The 21,623-nt window shown below is 37.2% G+C and overlaps 2 protein-coding genes across 6 annotated transcripts in view; one reads left to right on the plus strand and one right to left on the minus strand.

Moving 5' to 3' along the window:
* Nucleotides 1–8,523, minus strand: part of ANKIB1 (ankyrin repeat and IBR domain containing 1) — a 135,271-nt gene extending 126,748 nt beyond the window's left edge. The window contains exon 1 of one of the 3 annotated variants that reach the window (XM_028525154.2): nucleotides 8,010–8,523. The gene's annotated coding sequence lies outside the window, so the exon portion shown is untranslated. The remainder of the gene's footprint in view (nucleotides 1–8,009) is intronic. The other 2 variants (XM_036010620.1, XM_028525152.2) reach the window with 2 other exon arrangements.
* A 48-nt stretch (nucleotides 8,524–8,571) lies between these two features.
* The window catches only part of KRIT1 (KRIT1 ankyrin repeat containing), a 38,270-nt gene continuing 25,218 nt past the window's right edge, over nucleotides 8,572–21,623 (plus strand). Inside the window, exons 1-5 of one of the 3 annotated variants that reach the window (XM_028525430.2) lie at nucleotides 8,572–9,065; nucleotides 13,214–13,317; nucleotides 16,444–16,603; nucleotides 19,603–19,695; nucleotides 20,794–20,923. In XM_028525430.2, the coding sequence (XP_028381231.1) occupies nucleotides 13,216–13,317; nucleotides 16,444–16,603; nucleotides 19,603–19,695; nucleotides 20,794–20,923 (485 nt within the window). In that variant the 5' untranslated portion in view covers nucleotides 8,572–9,065; nucleotides 13,214–13,215. The remainder of the gene's footprint in view (nucleotides 9,066–13,213; nucleotides 13,318–16,443; nucleotides 16,604–19,602; nucleotides 19,696–20,793; nucleotides 20,924–21,623) is intronic. The other 2 variants (XM_028525429.2, XM_028525431.2) reach the window with 2 other exon arrangements.

Here is a 21,623-nt window from a genome sequence, read left to right on the forward strand (position 1 = left end):
CTATATAATTCTGTAATCAAATGTTTTGCTTCCTCAGTTATCTGGTAAACTTTTTGAAGATAAGGATTACATAATATTCAGTTTTATACAATCATATAAAATATCTGTAATATTATTTATTGGAAATGATGATAAAGTCTGGTGTCCTCAATACCATTAGTTTTCTATTTGATAATCATGTTTATTTCCTTGTTTGCTTATAAACAACTTTGGGGGAAAAGCCATGGCTACCCAACATGTTAAAGAAAAAGATTCCTAGGCCTTATTCTGCACACATATTTATGACACAGAAAGCAGAATCAGCATTATTTTTGTCAAAGAACAGAAAAGATATTTCACCAGAACTTTTTATTCTTTGGGATCTGCTTTGTCTTGGACCCATCCCCAGAGCTTACAGTCACCAAACTGGATTTTACCCCCAGTAAAAACAAGCAGAGCCATGGATAATGAGAGAAGAAATAGAAGCTGCTGCTCAGTCTGGAATGCCATCCTGGGGACCAAAAGGTGACAAATACCTGCTATGGTGACTAAACAGAAAGACAAATGAGTCTGCATTCCTGATAGCATCATGGAGCTACCATACCAGGGCTGAACAGCCTACCTCTAATTTCTCATTACTTAAGGAAAAGGAACCACATAATTTGTTTATATCACTTTTAAAATCATCTTTCCTAACTGATAGGAGAGATAATACAAAGTTAGAAGAAAAATTAGGGAAAAGTTGGTAAAATGTAGGAGAGAGATATTCTCATCAGAAATTGTATTTAAAAAGATAGACATTAATGATTATATAAAATACCTCCCCAAAAAATGTATGGTAAGCAATACCATAAACTAAGACAAAAAACAGAACGCAGACTGACAAAACATATTTGCAAACAAAGCTAAAGATTATATCTTATATCAAAGAGAAGCAACAAATTGATTAAGGAAAAAATGAGCAAAGATATGAATAGGCAATTCAGAGAATTGAAAAACCAAAAGGACCAACAAATATATCAAAAGATGCTCTCAGCTTCATAAGTAGTTAGGTAAATGTAGAATTAAGTACCTAAGAAATGTTTTTATACTCACTGTCAAAGGAAAGCATCAGAGATAATTACTGGGGGGAAATTACTCCGACATTCAGATGGCAGAAGGAATTGTGGCAACATTTCTTGAAAATAATCTGGCACTATTTATTAAAATTAAAATGTTATACACTATAATCAAGATATGCACTGCAATCTTGTTCACAGTAGACAACTAGAGGCAAACAAATGTCCAAAATGAACAGATATGGTTTCAGATTATCTGCTGCTACAGAACAAACCACCCCAAACTTAGTGCCTCAAAACAATGTTATTATTTCTCACAATTCTGTAGGTTAGCTGGGTGGTTTTTTGGCTGTTTTCACCTCTGGTTCCTCTGCAGGTACATTCTGCTAAAGGGTCAGCTGAGCGAGTAAGTCCGAGACAGCTCACTTTCATGTTTGCTGGTTGATGCTGACTGTCAACTGGGGCATCTTGGTTCTCTTCCAAAAGACCTCTCATCCTCTTACCGACTAGACCAGCTTTTTTACATGATAGTCGCAGGAAAGCATTCCTTGAAGACCTCTTAAGGACTAGGCTCCAGAACTTATACATCATTTTCACCATATTTATTGGTCAAAGCAAATCACAGGGCCAGCCACAACTCAAGTGATGTAGAAATAAATTCCACCTCTAGATAGGATAAGCATCACAGTCACATTGCAAAAGGGAATGCATACATTCCAGGATGAGAGGAATTTATGTCCATTAGGGGTGTGTGTGTATGTGTGTGTGTATGTCTGGATATACACACACACAATGGAATACAATATAGTTGTTAACAAACAAGATGCAGAACCTTTACTATTAGTATGTTATCATTTGTGTATAGATAAATTATGTATATATTTTATCAGACACATGTCTGAAAACCCTTGGTAAAATAGTCAAAAATTAATAAAATACTGAGCCATGCAAACTAGTCAGCATGCTGGCTGAGGATACAGGGCACTGAAGGCACATTAGGAAGGCAAGCAGAGGTGTGAGCCAACTGGTCCACAGTGGAGAATGATGGGGTGCTACGTGGGAATCGGGAGTTGCACAGAGTTGCAGACCCTGTGAGGAGTTATAAACCCACAAAGAGACATAGCCAGCAGACCCAGCAGTCAATGATGCAGGGTGGTCTACATGGCAGGGAGAATATTAACACACTGAGCAAGTAGGTAAAACAGCGGATAACCATATTGAGCCTATGTGAAGCCAAGTTTCTCACTGCCAGAGAAGACATTTATAAACATGAAAAGGAGGAAGGCTAGAACAAACCCTAGGAAACTGAACAGGAACTGGAAGTATTGGAACCTAACTTATGTTTTTATAATATAAACACACAGGTAGAGAAATAATTTTTTATGTATATGAGTGTGTATATTATACATACATAGATGTGTGTGTATACAAATCATATTCACATACTCATACATTTCCTGGTTTCTGTAAGTAATGACACCCCAGTAGTAAGGAGCACACTAAGCCCCTAATTCTTTGTTTTTAAATACCATGTTTTACAAAAATAAACAACAACCACCACCACCAAACAGGGCTCCTTGGAGAAACAGCTGATTCTAGGACTAGACCAGGCAAAGTACAAGATGAACCAGGAACAGTATGTTCTGCCAGAAATGCAGAATGAATGAGATGGGCACATGATAAATAGGCATGGGAGCCAGCTTGCAGAGGCTTTTAATGGCTAGATCAGGGACAATTTAAATAGTAAAATAAACAATAACAGTAATAAATCACAACACACTAAAGATCATTGAAAACTATGAGTCCTTACTGATTTAATAAATCACTAAATAAATGGTGGAGTAAGGAAAATTCTAACTTAGACACAAAAAAAATGCCAATACGTGTAAAAAGAGTAACACAAATAAAGAAACATTATTTGGCAATTATCATAAAAGTGATTAATTAGAGTGGGAGTCATCAATGACACTCAGACTAAGGCTAGTGAGAGAAACAGGATGCTGGCATAATTTTGGTACACCTCTCCACAAATACTGATCAAATACAAAAGCACACCAACACGAACGCAATGTTAGCATGGCGATGTTTGCCACTGCATGCCTCTGCATGCAGTGCACTGAGAAGGGCACGGTCTCATTTTTGTGGTATTCCTACCAGGAACACATGACCTGATTGGAGTCATGAGGAAACATCACATGGACCTAGGTTGGGGGTCATTCTATAAATGTAGGGCCTGTACTTTCTAAAACTGTCAAAAAAGCAGCTGAAGAAGTCTGAAGAGACATGACAATAAAAACAACATATATTCCTACATAGGATCCTGTACCAGAAAAGAAAGGTATTGTTGAGATAGTCGATGAAATACGAATAGGTTCTTTGCGCTAGGGAGTGGTGTTGGATCAATGCCTATTTTCTGAGTTGGAGGGTTGGTTATATGCTGGTTATATCAGCGTGTACCTTGTTTCTGAGATAGAGAGTGCAGGGTTTATGGGTGATGGAACACATCTGCAGCTTGCTCTAAAACACAAACACAAGGCCCACAGGCTGAATCTGGCCCTCCACCTTGTTTTATGTGGCCAGCACCTTGTTTCTACCTGGCAGCAGCACTAAGCTCCTTGTCTCCAGTTAAGGAGTAGTTACATTTATAAAGTCCTAAAATTATATTCGGCCCTTTGAAGGCAACTGCAAGGTTGATGCGGCCCCCAGTGAAAATGAGTTTGATACCCTTGCTCTAAAAGGTTCAGAAAAAAACTATGATAATGAGTATGTAATACATGTATGGAGACAGAAAGAGAGAGGGCAGGTGATGGGAGAAATGCAGTAAAAATTAACAGTGGTGGAATCTGAGTGAAGGAATACCTTGTACTGTTCTGGAATCTTCTCTGTAAACTTGAAATTATTTCAAAATAATTTTAAAATATGAAATAAATGTATACTATAGAATAGCTAGTGCTAGGGCAAATGATAATCAGCTATTGTCTGAGACCACGACAAAGAATGAAAACCCTGGCTTACTATATTTATTTACATTCCTTCCTTTACAATACTCTGAGGGGATACATTAACAAGGAGGGCAATGTTTTTATGCCTAATTGGAAAAAAGTATCTTAGTGTTTTCAAATGAACCTTCCTTTCTGTTCATGGACTTTAAAGAGGTACCTTACAGTTCAGTGAGGAAAGGAATCCTGACTTATTCATCTTTTTGGTCCCAGCATCTAATACACTTATAATTTAGTCATTGTTGTGTCCTTGAACAGGAATTCTACACCCAATATTGTTCCAATCAGAAAAGAAAGTGACCTGATTATCAAAGATTCTGCTACAATGAAAACAGAGACTGTCTATGTGAAGTTAAAATACATGTCAGACTTAGCCTAAAAAATTATTGAGGATTACCTTTCTTAGGAATTTAGAGGAGGAATAATTATTTGCCCTAAAGTCCTAAAAACGGAAAGTGTATAACCAGTAACAAAAGGTCTTAGCCTAAAGTCTGGCAAATTGTTGACAGTTTTGGGTAAATAATAACAATATTAATAATAATAGAATTCTTATAATACAAAAGAGACTTTTGGTTGAAAGAGTTGACAGTGGAAGAACATCTTTTAACAAATGTGAAAGGGTCTAAAAATGATTAGATTGAACCATATCAAATTGCTGATAAAGCATATATCCTATTAATAGATGAGTAAGATTAGATTTAAATCTGAAGGAATACATTTTCATTACAGAAATCAAAGCTCTCCAAGGCATTTAGATAGCTGTTAAAATTAAGCTAAAAAATGTTTAAAGCTGAATAGATTTCATGTATCTCAATACTGTCCTTCCTGGATTATACACACATTGTTTAATACATTATAGACCCTGAGTCCTGACGCTGAACTAGCAAAAAGAGTTATGTATGCCAGAAGACCTGTTACAGTTAACCATTATAAACTTCAGAAGCGTCTTTTCAAAGGTTTAAACAACCTAAAATTACCTTTTGGTAACCATTCATCTACTTTAGAAAACCAAAGGTACCTTACAGAATTAGATTGTTTCAATTTAAAGCCTTATTAGGTAATTAAAAACTGTTTTAACTATATTACAACTTCTTCCCCTGAAGGAGAAATTGTAAGGTAAAATCTTTTCTAGCATATTATATATAAAACAACATTCAGCATTAGTAGAAACCAGAATTTGTACGGTTTTAAAATGGAGATAAATCCTTCTTAGAACTATTCTAAGAATTAAATGAGCTCTGGGGGTGGAGGGATCAAGAAAAAAATTAAAAGAACTCAAGGACATGGCCAATGCTATGTCTGTTGACTGCAGAGGGGGTGGGGAGTGGGTGGAGGTGGTGGAAGGTATAAGGGGGGTAAATGGTAGTGGAAAAAATACAATAAAAATAAGTTATAAAAAAGAATTAAATGAAATAATGTATATAAAGTACTTAGTATGGTGGCTAGGAAGAATTATGCACTCAATAAACAGCATTTATGGTGTTTATTCTTATAGGAAGGATGTGAAACAACCCTAAAACACAGTCAAGTGACTTTAAAACTTATTAGAGAAATCTATAAAGGCACACAGACAGAGTAAGTTAAATATCTTAACTTAGCAAATTCAATGAGTGAAGCAATCTTATTTATCCTTATAGTCCCAGAATCCACCACAGTGCCTGGCACCCACAGTAGGTAGTCAATAAAGATTTACTGAAATGAAACAAGAAACTAAGTTTTCTGGAAAAGAAACAAAGAGGTAGTCTGAGGTTGTCTGAAAATGAAACTGAGTCTACAAATTACTATGCCTAAGCAAGTCACTTGAAAAAAGAAAATATGATTCCTAAGCATTTTTAGAACCATGCAATAAAAACTCACCTCAGACTGGTCTTTTCACCTCAGACTAGTCTTTTTAATGACTGCGCCACTCTCAACTCTGTTTTGGCAAATGTGTCACATATAGTCTAATATTAGAGAGGAGTATTTTTAAATTTCATTTAAAAAAAACTGTTGTGTTCATCCTCAAAGGTGAAAAATGTACCAAAAGCATTGAGGAATCTTTTCTAACTTCCATTCAAGGTGAATCAGATATATTTAATTTCTATTTCTTCCATCTATTTACACACAAAAATTAGCTTAAACTTTTACTTACAAAAGTAAGTTGTAAACACACGTATTTTACTTTCACAAGCTCAAATGCACTCCCCAGACAAGAAAGAGGAAAGAAAGAAAATCCACTCTCTCAAAAGTGGGCAGTAGTACAGAAATACAAAATATGTAGCAAAACTTCCATGTCTCAACAGTCACCTGTTGGAGCCCACACTTAGGCACAGTCTGCTCAGTTTCAGAGACCCTATGTAATGAAGACTCCAGATCCCCAGTGCAGTGGGCAAGGGAAAAAGTTTAACATGAAAATACAGTCCTATTTCCATACTCTACCTCCACGAATAACAGAAATCAGTGAATTTTTTTAAAAAGACCTTTTCAAGCTATTGCCCATCACCTCACTAATAATACACTCCACTCTATACAGTGTTTGGCTTCTGACAGTGGTCATTAAGGTAATTTCCAGAGAGGCAGCTGGAACTATATCTTCTGAGCCTACTTCAAACCAAAGTCTGTGAACAGTATGAAGTTACAAATCAAATCACAGTCCCACATCAACTGCTTGAAGGTTTTGAAAACCAACCAACAAACAAATCCTTAAACACATCTACCTTTAACAAAACAACGTTTTCAGGAAAAAGAAAACAATGGTTGACAGTCAACATTACAGAACAGTTTACAGAATAATAACAAAGAACCTGTGATACACAGAGTAAACTTATTCTTAAATTATCATTTGTTTCCTATAGTGCATTGAAAAGTAGCAAATGCATTAAGGCCTGTAAGAGCTTTTGTCCCATCACTAACAACATTAAAATTATTTTTAAATCTATTTTCAAACAATAATTTGTTTTAAAAAGCAAACCAAATTTTAATGAGTAAAACTGCCTAGTCCAAAATCTGGAAATACAGTTAGTTTCTTTTTAAACAAAGCAGCAGGAAGGTCATATATAGAACCAAGGTGTGTAACATCTGTAGATGTTGATCCAAATGTGTTTTTTTTTTAAAGGCGAGGCTCTCTGGAATTAAGGATTTCAAATAATATCTTACCAAATATAATCTGATAGAATCTTTAAAAATCACGTTAGTGGTTTTTTAACCACTAACAAAACAAAATCTTCCAATACAAAGATGTTCACATTATACACTTTGTAAATTAAGAACTAAATGTAAATCCAAAACACATTTGAATCATCAGACTTTTGTTTTCACTATTAAAGATCTTACGGAGTGGGTCTTCATTTCAACACAAGACTGTTCAATATGCCATTCGTGTGAATAGAGTTTGTAAGAAACATTCTCAAAACGTCCTCAGGAGATGCTTAATGACAGTTCTAGTCCCAATTTTCTGCCACTCAAAGAGTAACGTACAGAAAACGGCTTATACACAGTTAGGAAGGGAGAGGAATGAAGGTCCAAGGGAGAGGCCCATTCTTTTGTTTTGGTGGCAGAAGCTGCAAAAATAAAGGTTCTCAAGAGCCATCTGTACCTACCCCACCCATCACAGCCCTGCAGAGCACTTTCATCCTTCCGCTCAAGACTCTCTAGCCCTAGAGATCCCGTGGCTCTCCACATCTCAAGGGATGGGCGGTGGAGGCTGTGGGGTCTGGGGTACCGAAAGAAAGAGGAAGGATATAGACCCTTTAAGGACAGTGACGAGAAGATGCATCTAGAATGGGGAGGATGGGACGCACCAAACACCCGGAGGCTTGCAAATTCACTGGGAGAAAAGCCCCACGGGGAAGACACAGGACGATGCCTGTTCAGGAATGGGGACGGAGACAGACAGACACACAATCCTCCACAGGACCTGGGAGGGCGTGAACTAGGCAGCCGAAATGGGTTGAGACACCCTCAAACAGACCGGTACCGCGAAGCTCAGACTTACGGTTACTTCCCAGGCTGAGGGTTACGTGTCGGAGGGACCCCGCAGTTCCGCCACCGCCGCCGCCGCCCTTGCCTCTCTCTCGGAGCCGGTGACCTCAGGTTCACACACTACCCCCCGCCCCACCCACCTGGGCAGGCGCCCCCTACTCGCTGGCCCGGGTGCGCTCGCCGGGCGGAGGCTTTTCGGGCCGAGGGTGCGCACTGAAGACTCGCGGGCACGCAGCGTTAGCCAGAAGCGCCCGCGGCGAGGCTCAGACTCGGCGGGCGACCCCCATCCTTCTCCCGCCCGCCGCGCAGCCCCACTCAGGGGAGGGGAAGAGGAGGCGGTGGCTCTTGCCTCCGCCTCGCGGTCAAGTCCGGCTCATGCTCCAGCCTTGCGTGTGCGCGCGCACAGCCCCAGCCGCCTTCCTCCCCCTACCCCGCCTCCCGCTCAGCCGCGCGCCCGCTGCCACCACCTCAGAACCCGAGTCACCCGCCACCAGCCCCAAGCACCAGCAGCCCCAGCGAGAAGCAGCAGAAACGGCAGCTGCACGGCCGCCGACCCGGAAGTTCTTCTACAGCCAACCGCGTTGCAGTTCGGGTGTGAACCCGGAAGCGATTTCCTCGCCCCGGTAGCGGCGGGCTGGAAAGCTAATAAGGCCTTTAAAAACCTGGAACCCCTTAGTTTTGGGAGAGAATGAGGGGTACATGGTACTGAGCTGCGAAGAGAGGGAAGGACAATAGAAAGCCCGTGGGCAAGAGGTTCTCCGAGTCCAGACAACCGAGATCTAGAGGTGCGGGGTAGGAAGCGCGGCCAGACACGTCCAGCAAATTCGAGTGGCGACACCGGGTTTCCTTGCCACAGGAAGTCGGTCCTGGCCGCTGCTAAAAAGGAAAGGAGGAATGAAAAAGCTGTGAAGATCTCCTGCCCCCAGGTGACTGTCCCACCCAGTGAGTTGAATGTAGTGCCCTGGGAGGTGCTCGGCCGCCCGCTCGGGTGAGACGAGAAGCAGCAAGATCAGACTCCAGCGAGAAAACGGAGAGGTGGGAGGCTGTACTCCACATTTAGTTTCTCCAGGCAAGGAATTTATTTCTTATAAGTAGTTACAAACAAACCAAAGCCACTTTTTGGGTTGCAGCATTCTGAACAAAGAGGCGTGCACATCCTGGTAATGGACGTTGATGGGTGGGGGAGGAAAAACATCCCAGGCAATGTGTTTGTTTTTGTCATTTCAGGGAAAGCGATTCACAATGCCATTTCAACTCACTTCCCCTCGCTACACCTCTCTCCATCTTTTAGGGCTTTTGGTTTTCTCTCTTTGCTTTTTCTCCACGTTGCTTTTAGCTTCACCAGAAGTCTTCGATCTAGCTGGCCCGACTCAGTATCTCACTTGCATTCCCCTCTCACTGTTAGAGAATTATGTGTCTTCCCATTTTCTCCCTTCATCTGGTCTTTTAACTGCTTTGCCATCCTCATCTTATTTTGGGGAAATACCCAAAACTCAAAAGTGTTTTCATAGCAATGTAAAACAATTCATTCCGTAATCTTTTTCTCTTAACCTCATGTTAATGTATTATTTATTTCCCCCTTGGAACTGGGTTATAGAATACAGTAACAACTACTATATACTATAGCATATTTAGATATATTAGGGATGAAATGATGCTTCCCCAAATTACCTCATTAAATGTACTTGGTCTTCACTGTAGGAATTCACTTGGTTCCCAATTCCAATTATTACTTAGTTCCTTCTCTGTTAGCCAAAGTTAATATAATTGCCTTGAAAAGCTATTTGAAGGTTATTAAATATTGTAAATGGCAGGGTAGAGTGTCAATATAAAGAGTTTTAAAATTATTGATGACGCTTGTTGATATTGATAAGCGGTGACTGGTAGAATTTTTGAAGGGACAAGGAGAAAGCAAGCTGAGGTAGAAGTACTAATAGGTATTTTTGATTCTACTTTATTATTATTTCCTTATATTGCCATAAACCAATATAAGCAGAAGAATGAGGTTTTTATAATTGAAATCCTGTAGGGGAATTCTTACTGATAATTTAGTTTCCATCTCTTCTCTTTAATGTTATCTATGTTTTAAAATAATGGATTTGTTTCAGCAGACTGGGTCAGGGTCGAGTAACTTAGCCCCTTTACCTTAGCTTTTTCTTCTGTAAAGTGGGGATAATAATAATTTCTACATCATCAGGTTTGGACGGGTGGATAAAATAAGTTAGTATGGAGACCACTTAGCAGGGTGTCTGGCCCATAATAAGCATTATAGGTGTTAATTTTATATTATTTTAAAAGCATATTAAATGTTATTATTTAGAAATTGAAAGCAATAAAAACTTACGGAGAGCTTGATAAAAATTCATTTTGGCTGATGGGGATAGAAATGCATTTTATTAGTGGTTTTCAACTATGGACAGTAAGGTTTTGGGTTGCTTTAGTTAAAGTTGGGTTTTAAAAGGTTGAGAAACATTGCTTAAGGATGGAGGAAGAAGCATTTTTTTTTGTCTCAGGAATATCTTATAGTTCCCTAAGACAATGTTCTAAATTTTTTTTTGTTTTTATTTGTGAAGATAAACTTTCTGACTGTTGGTAATTTCCATTAGCATGTACTTTGCAAACTGGTAAATCATCCTGTTGGCTTTGACTTCCGATAACTAAATTTACGATCCCGATATTCACATACGGAATCTTTTCCTCCATTGCAAAAGTCTTTAAGTTTGTACATCTGTACTCTACATAGCAGATGTTTCTTATTAAAGACACTGGCATTTTGTTAAACAGGACTGTCTAGCATAGTGAAGAGATGTTAACAAACCTCCCCCTTGGGAACTTAATGGCATTTGTACACCTCCCCTCTCCCAGTCATAGTGACAACCAGAAATTCCCCTACATATTTTCAAATGATCCCAATTAGGTACTTTTCCAGTGGCAGTTGTTTTAGCAGAGGCATGCATGTCCTTTCCCAGTAGTGGATGTTAACGGGAGGACGTTGATGGGTGGTTCCCCAATTGAGAACCACTTTTACATATTTGTAAGGCCTCATTGCTTAGGCAGCGTATCATCATTTATGCTTGAGCATTTTCCAGAATAGAATGAACCATATAACAAAATGCTACATATTTCCTATTCTTAGTAACTTGAACCCTTATTTACAACTTAGTCTAAGCATATTGCAACTCTAGTTACACCTTTATTATTTTTAACCAAAGTTACTCTCCCAGTTCCTTCAGGTGTGTTTCTGCCTTAGCAGTTTTGCATTCATGTATTAGTGGCTTTTCTTTCTTTCCTAACTTAAGCCATTGTTTCCTTTTTTCACGTCACTGGACGTATGCCAGTTTCAAATATTAAAGTATGAATATTTCTTGAAAATAAATTTTTAGAGTCTTTTGGGGATATGTTAACATTAAATGATGTAAAAACAAAAGACTATAACCCTCATGGTTATGACTTTTATTCACATCTTTCTATCTTTTAGAGAAGTGATGAGCAGAGATAAAGCATTTTGCATGTAGGTAATTTTTAAAAAAATATTAATTGATCAGCATAGGATTTGATTTGCTTTACATTATATTTAGAAAACTAAGAATTACTTGATTTCTCTTTTAAGTGCTTAATGGGAAAAAAAGGTTTCTGTAATTGTGTCATGCATGTTATACAATGTCTTTCTTTTGAGGGCTTGTAGTCTTCAAGGAGGCATCCATACACTTCATGATTTGTGAGGTTTTATTATCTTGAAGTCATTGTTAATCTGTGGAGATAATTGCTAAATAGAAATTCTAAGAAGAAAGGGGATATGTTTTTCACATAGTATAGGAAGCTCTACTGCATGAAGTGGATTTAATGGAAACTGAGCTGAAAAAAAATTTTGTGAGAATGCATGATAAGTTTTCAGAATTAATATCTCAGTCCTAATGTTTTACTGTAGTTTCTCTGGTGAAATGTGTATAGTTTCACTGGATCTAAATCAGTGAAAATTTTTATAATTTAAAATACATTTTAAATGATTTAATTATTTAAATAATATTAAAGTTTTTGTGCAATAATTTTAATGGTTGTTTTAATCTTAGGCTAATGTTTACTTAAAAGGACAAAAGCTTCTGGATTTTAAAAGAGTTTTTAAAGAAAATTTTCCAGTTATAAGGCTTTTGTTGTTATTGTTATTTAAGGAGGTGCATAAAGGTCCATTAAAGATTCCAAAATGACTTCATTAACTTCAGTTGAAAAAACAGAATAAAAATTCCTCTGTCTCTTAAGTAACATTCAGAAATGTTCTTGAAAATGATCTTTTTTTTTCCCCTCTGTCTCTATGAGAGTTGGGACAAGAAAGAACTCATTAAATATGAACAGATCATTTTAATGCCTAATAATCTTTTTTTTAACTAAAAAAGATTAATGTCAACATGGATGGGAAACTTCTTGTTTGATGCTCTTTTAGAAATTTGCTGCCATGTAAATGAGGGGAAACATTTTAGCCATTAAAAAAATGAATAATAGTACTTAATGAAATAGAACTACTAAATGAAATTCAGCTACTTGTTGGAAATTGCTCAGTGGAGATGTGTATATAATATATATTTGGAAGAATATTTTTATTATCTAGGGAATTATAATGGAAGTGGAAAATACTCTTATACCTTTGTCAGAAAGCTTTCATCAACTATCCAAATGTTTTTGACTATAATGGGCACCTCCAAAGGGAATTTTAAACTATACGTTAGCTCATCCAAATGTCAAATATGAAAGTTCTCTGAAGATTCTGAAGAAAATGTCAGTGGCAGCTACCTATTTCCAACTTTAAAACTATTAACAATATAACATTCACTTGTATAATTTGTAGAAAAATAAGTGTTTAATATTCTGAGTCACTATTTCAAGTCAATATTTACTTAGTACTTATAAGACATTTTTATAATCTGCTTTTTTAGATAGAAAAAGCAGATTTTTATGTAGTTAAGCCTTCTGAAAGTATGTATCCTCATTTTTTTTAACTTTTAATAGAAAAGGAAAAAAGGACTACAAGGATGTCTTAAATTATAAGCTAAGGTTTTGAATAGTTCAATGGTAAAATAGAACCAGTCATCTCTGGCTTGCCTTTTAAAGGGTAAATATGTATTTTAAGATAGGAAAAGCAACATCTTATTTAGTTGTGTTACTAAGTGATTATGTATCCTTTAATTTAATCTTTCAAGGCATTTCTTTGTTTGTTTTGTAAAGCAATGGGAAATCCAGAGAACATAGAAGATGCATATGTTGCTGTTATTCGTCCAAAGAATACTGCCAGTCTAAATTCCCGGGAATACAAGGCTAAATCATATGAAGTGAGAACAATTTACTAATGTTTGATTTGCTACTATTGAATTGTCAGTCTCTATTATCATTTTTATTTACATATAGTCTTACTGTATCCTGTAAATTCTCCTTGACAACCTAAGATCTTGACAAGCTAGTTTCGAAACCCTAGATCTCTGCCTATCACTGTCTTTTTGATTTTGCTGTATGCCTTTTGACCATTTTTCTATTCATTGATACACGTAAGTTATTAGATATTAAAAAGTATTTGAGTTTTCCTTAGCATTTATAGATTTTGTTTTTAGCACAATTTGTGGAATGGCTCTCAAAAGTAAAAATAAATTGCAAAAGTCAGCTTATACAAAATTTCAATCTATACATTATTTTTGGTTATTTTTCCCAAAGAACAGTTTTTAACAGTATGCTAAAAAGTATCTTTTTACCTTTAATTTTTAGGAGATTACGTTACTTTTCTACAGTTTTCAATTATACTGGGTGGGGCAAAAATAGGTTTACAATTTGTATGGAAAATAATGCAATAATTAATAAATAATAATACAAGAATAAATTATGTTTTGTGTTCTCACAACTGTAAACCTACTTGTGCCCCACCCTGTATTACATGTGTTAGTAAATGTGATTGGGGGAAAGGGAACAAAAACAGAATTGTTATCTTCCTTATTCAACAGAGTCCAAACACTATAAAATACATCTAACCCAGGGGTGTCAAACTCATTTTTCACCAGAGGACACATTGCCCTCACAGTTGCCTTCAAAGGACCAAATGTAATTTCAACTCCTTAACAGTTCAGGAGTGGTTACAGTTATACAGTCCTAAAATTATTTCTGTCCTTTTGAAGGCAAACACAAGGCTTATGTGGCCCCGGGTGAGAATGAGTTTGACACCCCTGTTCTAATCTAACTCCAGCTTATTTAGGTAGTGTGTTGCTTAAATTACTTTTGGGGTGTTAGTTATCTGAAATCTATTAAAGGATATTGCAGGGGTTCTCAGGAGGCTGCTGCTTTAGCAGTGCTCTGGCATCCTGGTTCTCAGTCCTGGCTGCACTGTTGAATCAATCACCTGGGGAACTTGAAAACTTCTAGGGACTTCCGGCAAGATGGAGGAATAGGTGGACGCACCGTACCTCCTCGTACAACCAAGATTAGAAAACCAATAATTTACAACAATAATTTACTATCAGAATAACACCCAGATCCGGCAGAGGATTTATCTGAATGGAAGTCGGGCAGCCAAGAAGTTGAAGTAGACGCATTCATCCGGACTGGTAGGAGAAGACGAGCCAGGCGGGCACGGGGCTGGCTCGGGTAGGCGGCGCACGGAGGTCGGGGGAAGGTTTGGCGCGAAATCGGCACAAAAGCCATCCGGGGGCGCAAGAAGACAGCGGTGATCCCTGAGTACGCAAGCTGCGGCTGGCAGACCCAGAGGGGTAGCGATTGTGGACCAGGGCAGAACTCGCGGCCCAGAAGCTCAGACAAGGGTCTGAGTCCAGGAGAACGGAACTACCGCCATTGTTTTCTCCCGCCCTGCTCCCGCTCCCGCCCCGCCCCCACATATAACATCACAATCTAGCGACTGGGGTGCCCAGCCCCGGTGAGCACCTAAGGCTCCGCCCCCCACCGTAACAAGAGCGACCAGACCGAAAAAAAAAAAAAGGAGAGGCAGGGGAAAAAAAAACATGTTTTCAACAGAGCAGATCAGTCCCCCAGGACTCATCCTTTTGAGCGACCAAGAATTAGCCAATCTATCAGATGCGCAGTTCAAAACATTGGTGATTAGAAAGCTCACGGAACTGGTAGATTTTGGACGAAATTTAGATGAAAGAATGCAGATTACCATAAAACAGATGCAGGAAGACAAGCGGAGGAGAGCCAATAGTGAAAGGAAGGAATATGAGTCTCAAAACAATACAGTGGACCAGAAGGAAGATAGAATCAACCAAGCAGGAAAGCATGATGAAATAAGAATTCAAAAAATTGAGGAAAAGATTAAGAGCATCCAAGACACCTTTAAACGTTCCAATATCCGAATTATAGGGGTACCGGAATCGGAAGGGGAAAAGCAACAGATTGAGCACGTATTTGAACAAATAATAAAGGAGAACTTCCCCAATCTGGCAAAGGGAACAGTCTTCCAAGAAATCCAAGAAGCTCAGAGAGCCCCAAAGAAGTTGGACCCAAGAAGAAACACACCAAGGCACATCATAATTACATTAGCCAAGGTAAAAACGAAGGAGAGAATCCTAGAAGCAGCAAGAGGTAAGGGGACAGTCACCTACAAAGGAGTTCCCATCAGACTGTCAGCTGATTTCTCCAAAGAGACCTTACAGGCAAGAAGGGGCTGGAAAGAAATATTCCAAGTCATGAAAGACAAGGACCTACATCCCAGATTGCTCTATCCAGCAAAGCTCTCATTTAGAATGGAAGGGCAGATAAAGTGCTTCTCAGATAAGGTCAAGTTAAAGGAGTTCATCATCACCAAGCCCTTATTTTATGAAATGCTAAAGGGACTTATCTAAGAAAAGAAGATAAAGAAAAGACATGTATAGTAAAAGGACAGCAAACTCACAAATATTAACAACCACACCTAAAGCAAAACCAAAAGAAACTAAGTAAACAGTTGGAACAGGAACAGAACCACAGAAATGGAGGGCACATGGAGGGTTAGGCAGCAGGGGCGTGGGAGGAGGAGAGAGGGGGAAAAGGTATAGAGAATAAGTAGCATAGAATGTAGGTTGAAAATAGATAGGGGGAGGGCAAGAATAGTACGGGAAATGTAGAAACTAAAGAACTCATAAGTATGACACATGGACATGAACTAAAGGGGGAAATGTGGGTGGGAGGGGGGTACAGGGTGGAGGGGAGAGAAGGGGGAAATGGGACAACTGTAATAGCATAATCAATAAAATATATTTAAAAAAAAAAAAAAAGAAAAAGAAAACTTCTAGGACCAGGATACTACTCCCTAAACATTCTGATTTAATAGGTTAGAGATGAAGCTGGGCATTGATAATATTTTAAAAGCTTCCCAGGTTATTCTGATATGCAGTTAGGGTTAAGAAAGACTGTTGGCTTATTATATTCTAGGGCAAATAAATTTAATTTAAACTTTCTCAATATTATTTTTCTTATCCAAGATTTTATTGCATGAAGTTCCTATTGAGGGACAGAAAAAAAAGAGAAAGAAAGTTTTGTTGGAAACTAAACTTCAAGGCAACAGTGAAGTAACACAAGGCATATTGGATTACGTAGTAGAAACCACCAAACCAATTTCTCCTGCAAACCAGGGTATCAAAGGTAGGAAACTTCTTTCTTTTTCTTCCTTTCTTTTCTTTTCTCTTTTCTTTTCTTTTCTTTTCTTTTCTTTTCTTTTCTTTTCTTTTCTTTTCTTTTCTTTTCTTTTCTCTTTCCTTTCCTTTTCTGTCTCTTTCTTTCTTTTACACGTTTACTTTAAATGCTTATGGAAAAAGACATTTAAAATATATATTAATATCAATTTCTTTTTATGTTCCTTTCTATTTAAAAAAACTTGGAAAAGACTCAGAAGTTTGTTGTTTGTTTGTTTGTTTTTAGTTACAGGGTGGACCCTTGAAGAAGTAACTGGAGTAGAGAAAAAGTAACCTTTAATATTTTTAAGTTGAAAAATATTTAATGAGTGTTAATGAGTTGTTTGGTAGAGACAGAAAAACCTAAGTGGTAACATGAAAACTAAAAGTACAAACTACTTTTGGTAGAAGTATAGTTTCCTAGGTATCTTTGAATTGCTATTTTTATTTCTGTACTCCAGGACAGAGAAAACTATAAAGCTCTCTTCATAACTAAGTAAAAGTTAAGATTCATGGATTAGAAAGAGTCCTATAAGTTACCAGGTAGCAGGGGTTTTCTTCCTATTTGGTCACAAGAAGAAAAACGCTATTCAAAGAGCCTAACTGAATTACAGGAGAATATTAACCCTGAAATTGAGGCCCTATTTAAAATGTTGGATAATGTATAGCCTGTGAAACTGATTAAAAAGTAATGATCCGTCTTCTCAGGCCATAATCTCACAAGAAGCAGACACATTTAGAAGTTGCAGAAATTATTAACTGTGTCCAAGATTCAGGCATTACAATTAAAAAAGGTAAAGGTAATTCCAGTTAAGTAGCAGTTGAAACAGTTGTTAGTGAGGTAAAAGCATACATACCTCTTTAAAGCTTACTTAGCGTTTTTTCTGTTTGTTCATTTTTATAGCTTGGTTGTCTAACTCATCTGTTTTATTAGTACAGAAACTGTTTTTGTTGCAGAGATAAGGCTGTATCCTGTGGTTTGATTTATTAGTTATTTTGGATATTCGCTAGAGATAGCTATAGCCTATTTTTCATAACTTTTGGAGGTATCATTTACTGTATTTTACCCTCCTAGGAGGGCCCGGAGGGTTTTTGTGGGTTGGGGATCTAAGTAAGCATTGTAACCCAAGATTATAATAAGTACCTGCATAAATTTACAGATCTTTGATATATATTTTGAGTACCACAAAGAGTATCTCCTTTCTCTATCAGATATGATAGAGAGATTGATCGTATCTAAAAAGGGGACTAGGCTTGTGGGTGAGAAAGGCATGCAGAAGGCTATCTTTGGATGCCAAAAATTTGTCGGTCTTTTCTTTCACGGTCTTAATCTTTTCTGATATTTTCATCCAGACTTGTTTTACTATTGCTAAATTGTTGCAATTAGCAGGATCTATTTTGAGATCAAATTCCTGAAACCAAAGTCCAATTAACCTAAATCATATATTTGAGCTGAGAGAGACAAGCTAGAATTTGCTGTGAACTAGCCAAACTCTACCACTCAGACCATCCACTCCAAAGAAGGGATGGACGTGGTGGTGTTAACAAAGATGTTTGTTCCCTGGCCCAGAGGGCAGGGTTGTTTCTCTTAGAAGTCATGAGTGGATGGGCACCCTGAAACGTGTCTAGCATAGTTATGCCTTGTATACTTAGTAAAATGCACTTATATTTTTAAAGAGAAATTAAAATACAGAAGTTCTACTTAACTAAACAGATAATTGTATTAATGAGCCATACCATATCCTAATTACCATAGTCAATTGAGTTTTTCTAAATGTATGAAATATTTTTATAGTTTATGATTCCTTACATGAAAACCACAAATGATTTTACCATAGCAGTTATGCCTTTCCTTTTTGTTCAGGGATTTTTATAATTTACAGAACACTACCAAAGTTACTTATTCTTGAATTTGTTAAATTGATCCTATGAGTTGGTGTATGGTCATTTTCACATCTATAAAAAGACATAGGTTGTCACCTGCTAAAATAATATTCCCATTAGTGAAGAAGTTAAGACTAGAACCTTCATCATTTCCTAATCCATAGTCAGCTTTTATTTTTTCCCTGCAACAGATCTCATAGTCACAGCTATAATTGGCAAAGTAGGCAAGTGAACAGTGGAGTAGAACTGGATCTGGCGAAGCCACAAGGCAGGAAAGATTAAGACAAAACTTCAAGCCAGACAAAAGAAATATTGCCTCTGAAAATTAATAGAATGTTATTCTGTCTCTAACATTTCTACTTTGTACAATAATTCATTTTATAAAATAATTGGGGTCTATAATAATAATGAGCCATAATAATCACAAATGTTGATTCCAGTATTTTGTGAATAAATGAAGCTGCTGAACCCTTATATTATCTACCTGTCCACAGAAGACAGCCAGCCAGTGTGAGGAACAAGGTTCTATTTCTTGGGGTGGAGACATTGGAAAGTTTGACAAAAATTATGACAAAGGTATCTAGAGCATAAGAGGTTTTAGAATACAAGACTTGTAGGTTATTATTTATGTTCTCCTTGCTACCAGATCAGGAAAAACAGACTAAGTGTTGGTTATAATTCAAAATAACAGTTTGTAGTCCAATCAGATTTTATTAAAAATCTGAAATTGAGGGCAGAGGTTGCAGATTAAGTGAAGAGGTGCTAAACTTTAAGATTTTGCAATGTATGTATACCACCTACATCCCCACTGAGTGAGGAAGTATATGCCTCTTGAGCCTGCAGGATGCCTCGGTGTTCAGTAGCTCAGGCAGTCCTTAGCAGGACAGTATTTCTTGTTATTCACCAGAAGATTCTCTTCTATTGTGTTAAGACCAGGACCTCTAATCTACTGTTTGTACACAAAATGAATATTTTCAAAATTACCAGTTTTTATTAGGACAAATAATAAAATTGACTTTTAATATTTTAATTGGTCTCACTGCCTTTTTTTTTTTATCTTTACCGACTTTTTAAAAAAATAATTAGGAAAACGAGTGGTGCTACTGAAGAAATTTCCTCTGGATGGGGAGAAGATGGGCAGAGAAGCAGCATTATATATTGTTCCATCAGTTGTCAAAGGTAAAGTCCAAGTTTTATTTTACGAATCGTTTTGTGCCTTGGATTCTAAGTTAAAATCTATTGTGGACCCTGACTGGTATGCCTCAGTCAGTTGAGCATGGTCCTGCAAGGCAGAGGATTGATTGTTCATTCCTGGTTGGGGCATATATGCCTGGGTTGTGGCCAGGTCCCAGTTTGGGGCACGTGGGAGAGGCAGCCAATCAGTGTTTCTCTCTCACATCCACGTTTCTCTCCCTCTCCTTCCCTTCCCCTTTCTCTAAAAATAAATAAATCTTTTTAAAATATCTATTGTGGAATTTAGGAATTTGCGCTCATAGTTACTACTATAATACTGTTGTAAAATACATGTTCTTAATTAATAGATGGGAAATTTGTTACTTAAATAAAGATATTTGGATTTTGAAGTAATAATCAGGCTTCTGGAAGTGAACAATAATGTTTTTGTTTCTGTGGGAAACCATGTATTGAAACTAAAACTTGTCAGGTTATACTAAAGGACTTTTCAAGGATGTGCTATAGATAGAATGGAAATAGATATTTATTTTTGAAAATTAAGATATTATGATCAGGACCTATGTTTTCTTTGGGACAAGAAAGTGTCGGTAGTAGTTCTAAAACACTCTGTCCAACTACAGTGGCAGTATCTTAAATGGTGTTAGAAATCTTACTAGTCAAAGTTTTATAACATTGAGAAAGAGGAAATAATTTCAGTTCTCCATAATTCTAAATATTGCATTCACCCAAGTGGATAAAGTCACAGAGCTGGCCGTTACTTGAATCCATGTCTTCTAATTCCAAATCTAAAATAATCAATACTTAACCATGTTTTTTTAAAAAATATACTGTAACTTTTATTTTTTAATTTTTAAATATTTATTTATTTCTTTATTGAGAGGGGAACGGAGGGAGAAAGAAAGGGAGAGAAACACCAATGTGTGGTTGCCTATAGTGTGCCCCCTAGTGGGGACCTGGCCAGCACTCAAGCCACTGAGCTATACCAGCCAGGGCTAAATATACTGTAACTTTTAAATAAACATGCAGTTGCAAACCTTTTATATAATGGTTATGATGGCATAATTCTTTATTGTTCTTTTCCAGATAATACGAAATATGCATATACTCCTGGATGCCCAATTTTTTACTGCTTACAAGATATTATGCGAGTCTGTAGTGAATCCAGCACTCACTTTGCTACTCTTACAGCAAGGATGTTAATGGCCTTGGATAAGTAAGAACTGCCATTAAAAATATTTTTTAATAAATAAAATACATGTTGATAGTAAAAAATAGCTCTGATAGATACCAACACTTTTGGAAGAAAATAATGAAATTAATAATATGTACGTAAATAAGTGGTAAGTTTTTTAAAAATTAAATTTATCAAGGTAATATTGGTTAATAACATTATGTAAATTTGAAGTATACGACATTAAAATTTGTTATCTGTATACGCTATTGCATACTCACAACCTAAAGTCCAATTCCTTCCTATCACTATATCTGACCCCCTTAAAACCAACTCACCCTTACCCTACTCCCCTCTCTCTCTGGTAACTACCATTTCTGTTGCTTATAACTGTGAGTTTGTTTTGTTAGTTCACTCATTGCTTTTTGTTTTATATTCCACATGCAAATGAAATCATACTGTTTTTGTCCTCTGTCTGACTTACTGCACTTAGTACAATTCCTTCAAGATCCATCATGTTGCAGATGGGGATGTTTCATTGTTTTATTTATTGCTTTGTAGTATTCCATTGTATATATATCACATCTTCTTTATCCAGTCATCTGTTGATGGACACTTAGGTTGTTTCTATGTCTTGGCAATTATACGTAAAGCTGCAAATGAACATGGGGGTACATATATCTTTACCAGTTAGTGTTTTCATACTTTTCAGGTAGGTACCCAGAAGAGGAATTGCTGGATC

Source organism: Phyllostomus discolor, chromosome 10 (assembly GCF_004126475.2).
Source record: "Phyllostomus discolor isolate MPI-MPIP mPhyDis1 chromosome 10, mPhyDis1.pri.v3, whole genome shotgun sequence".
Lineage (NCBI taxonomy): Eukaryota > Metazoa > Chordata > Mammalia > Chiroptera > Phyllostomidae > Phyllostomus > Phyllostomus discolor.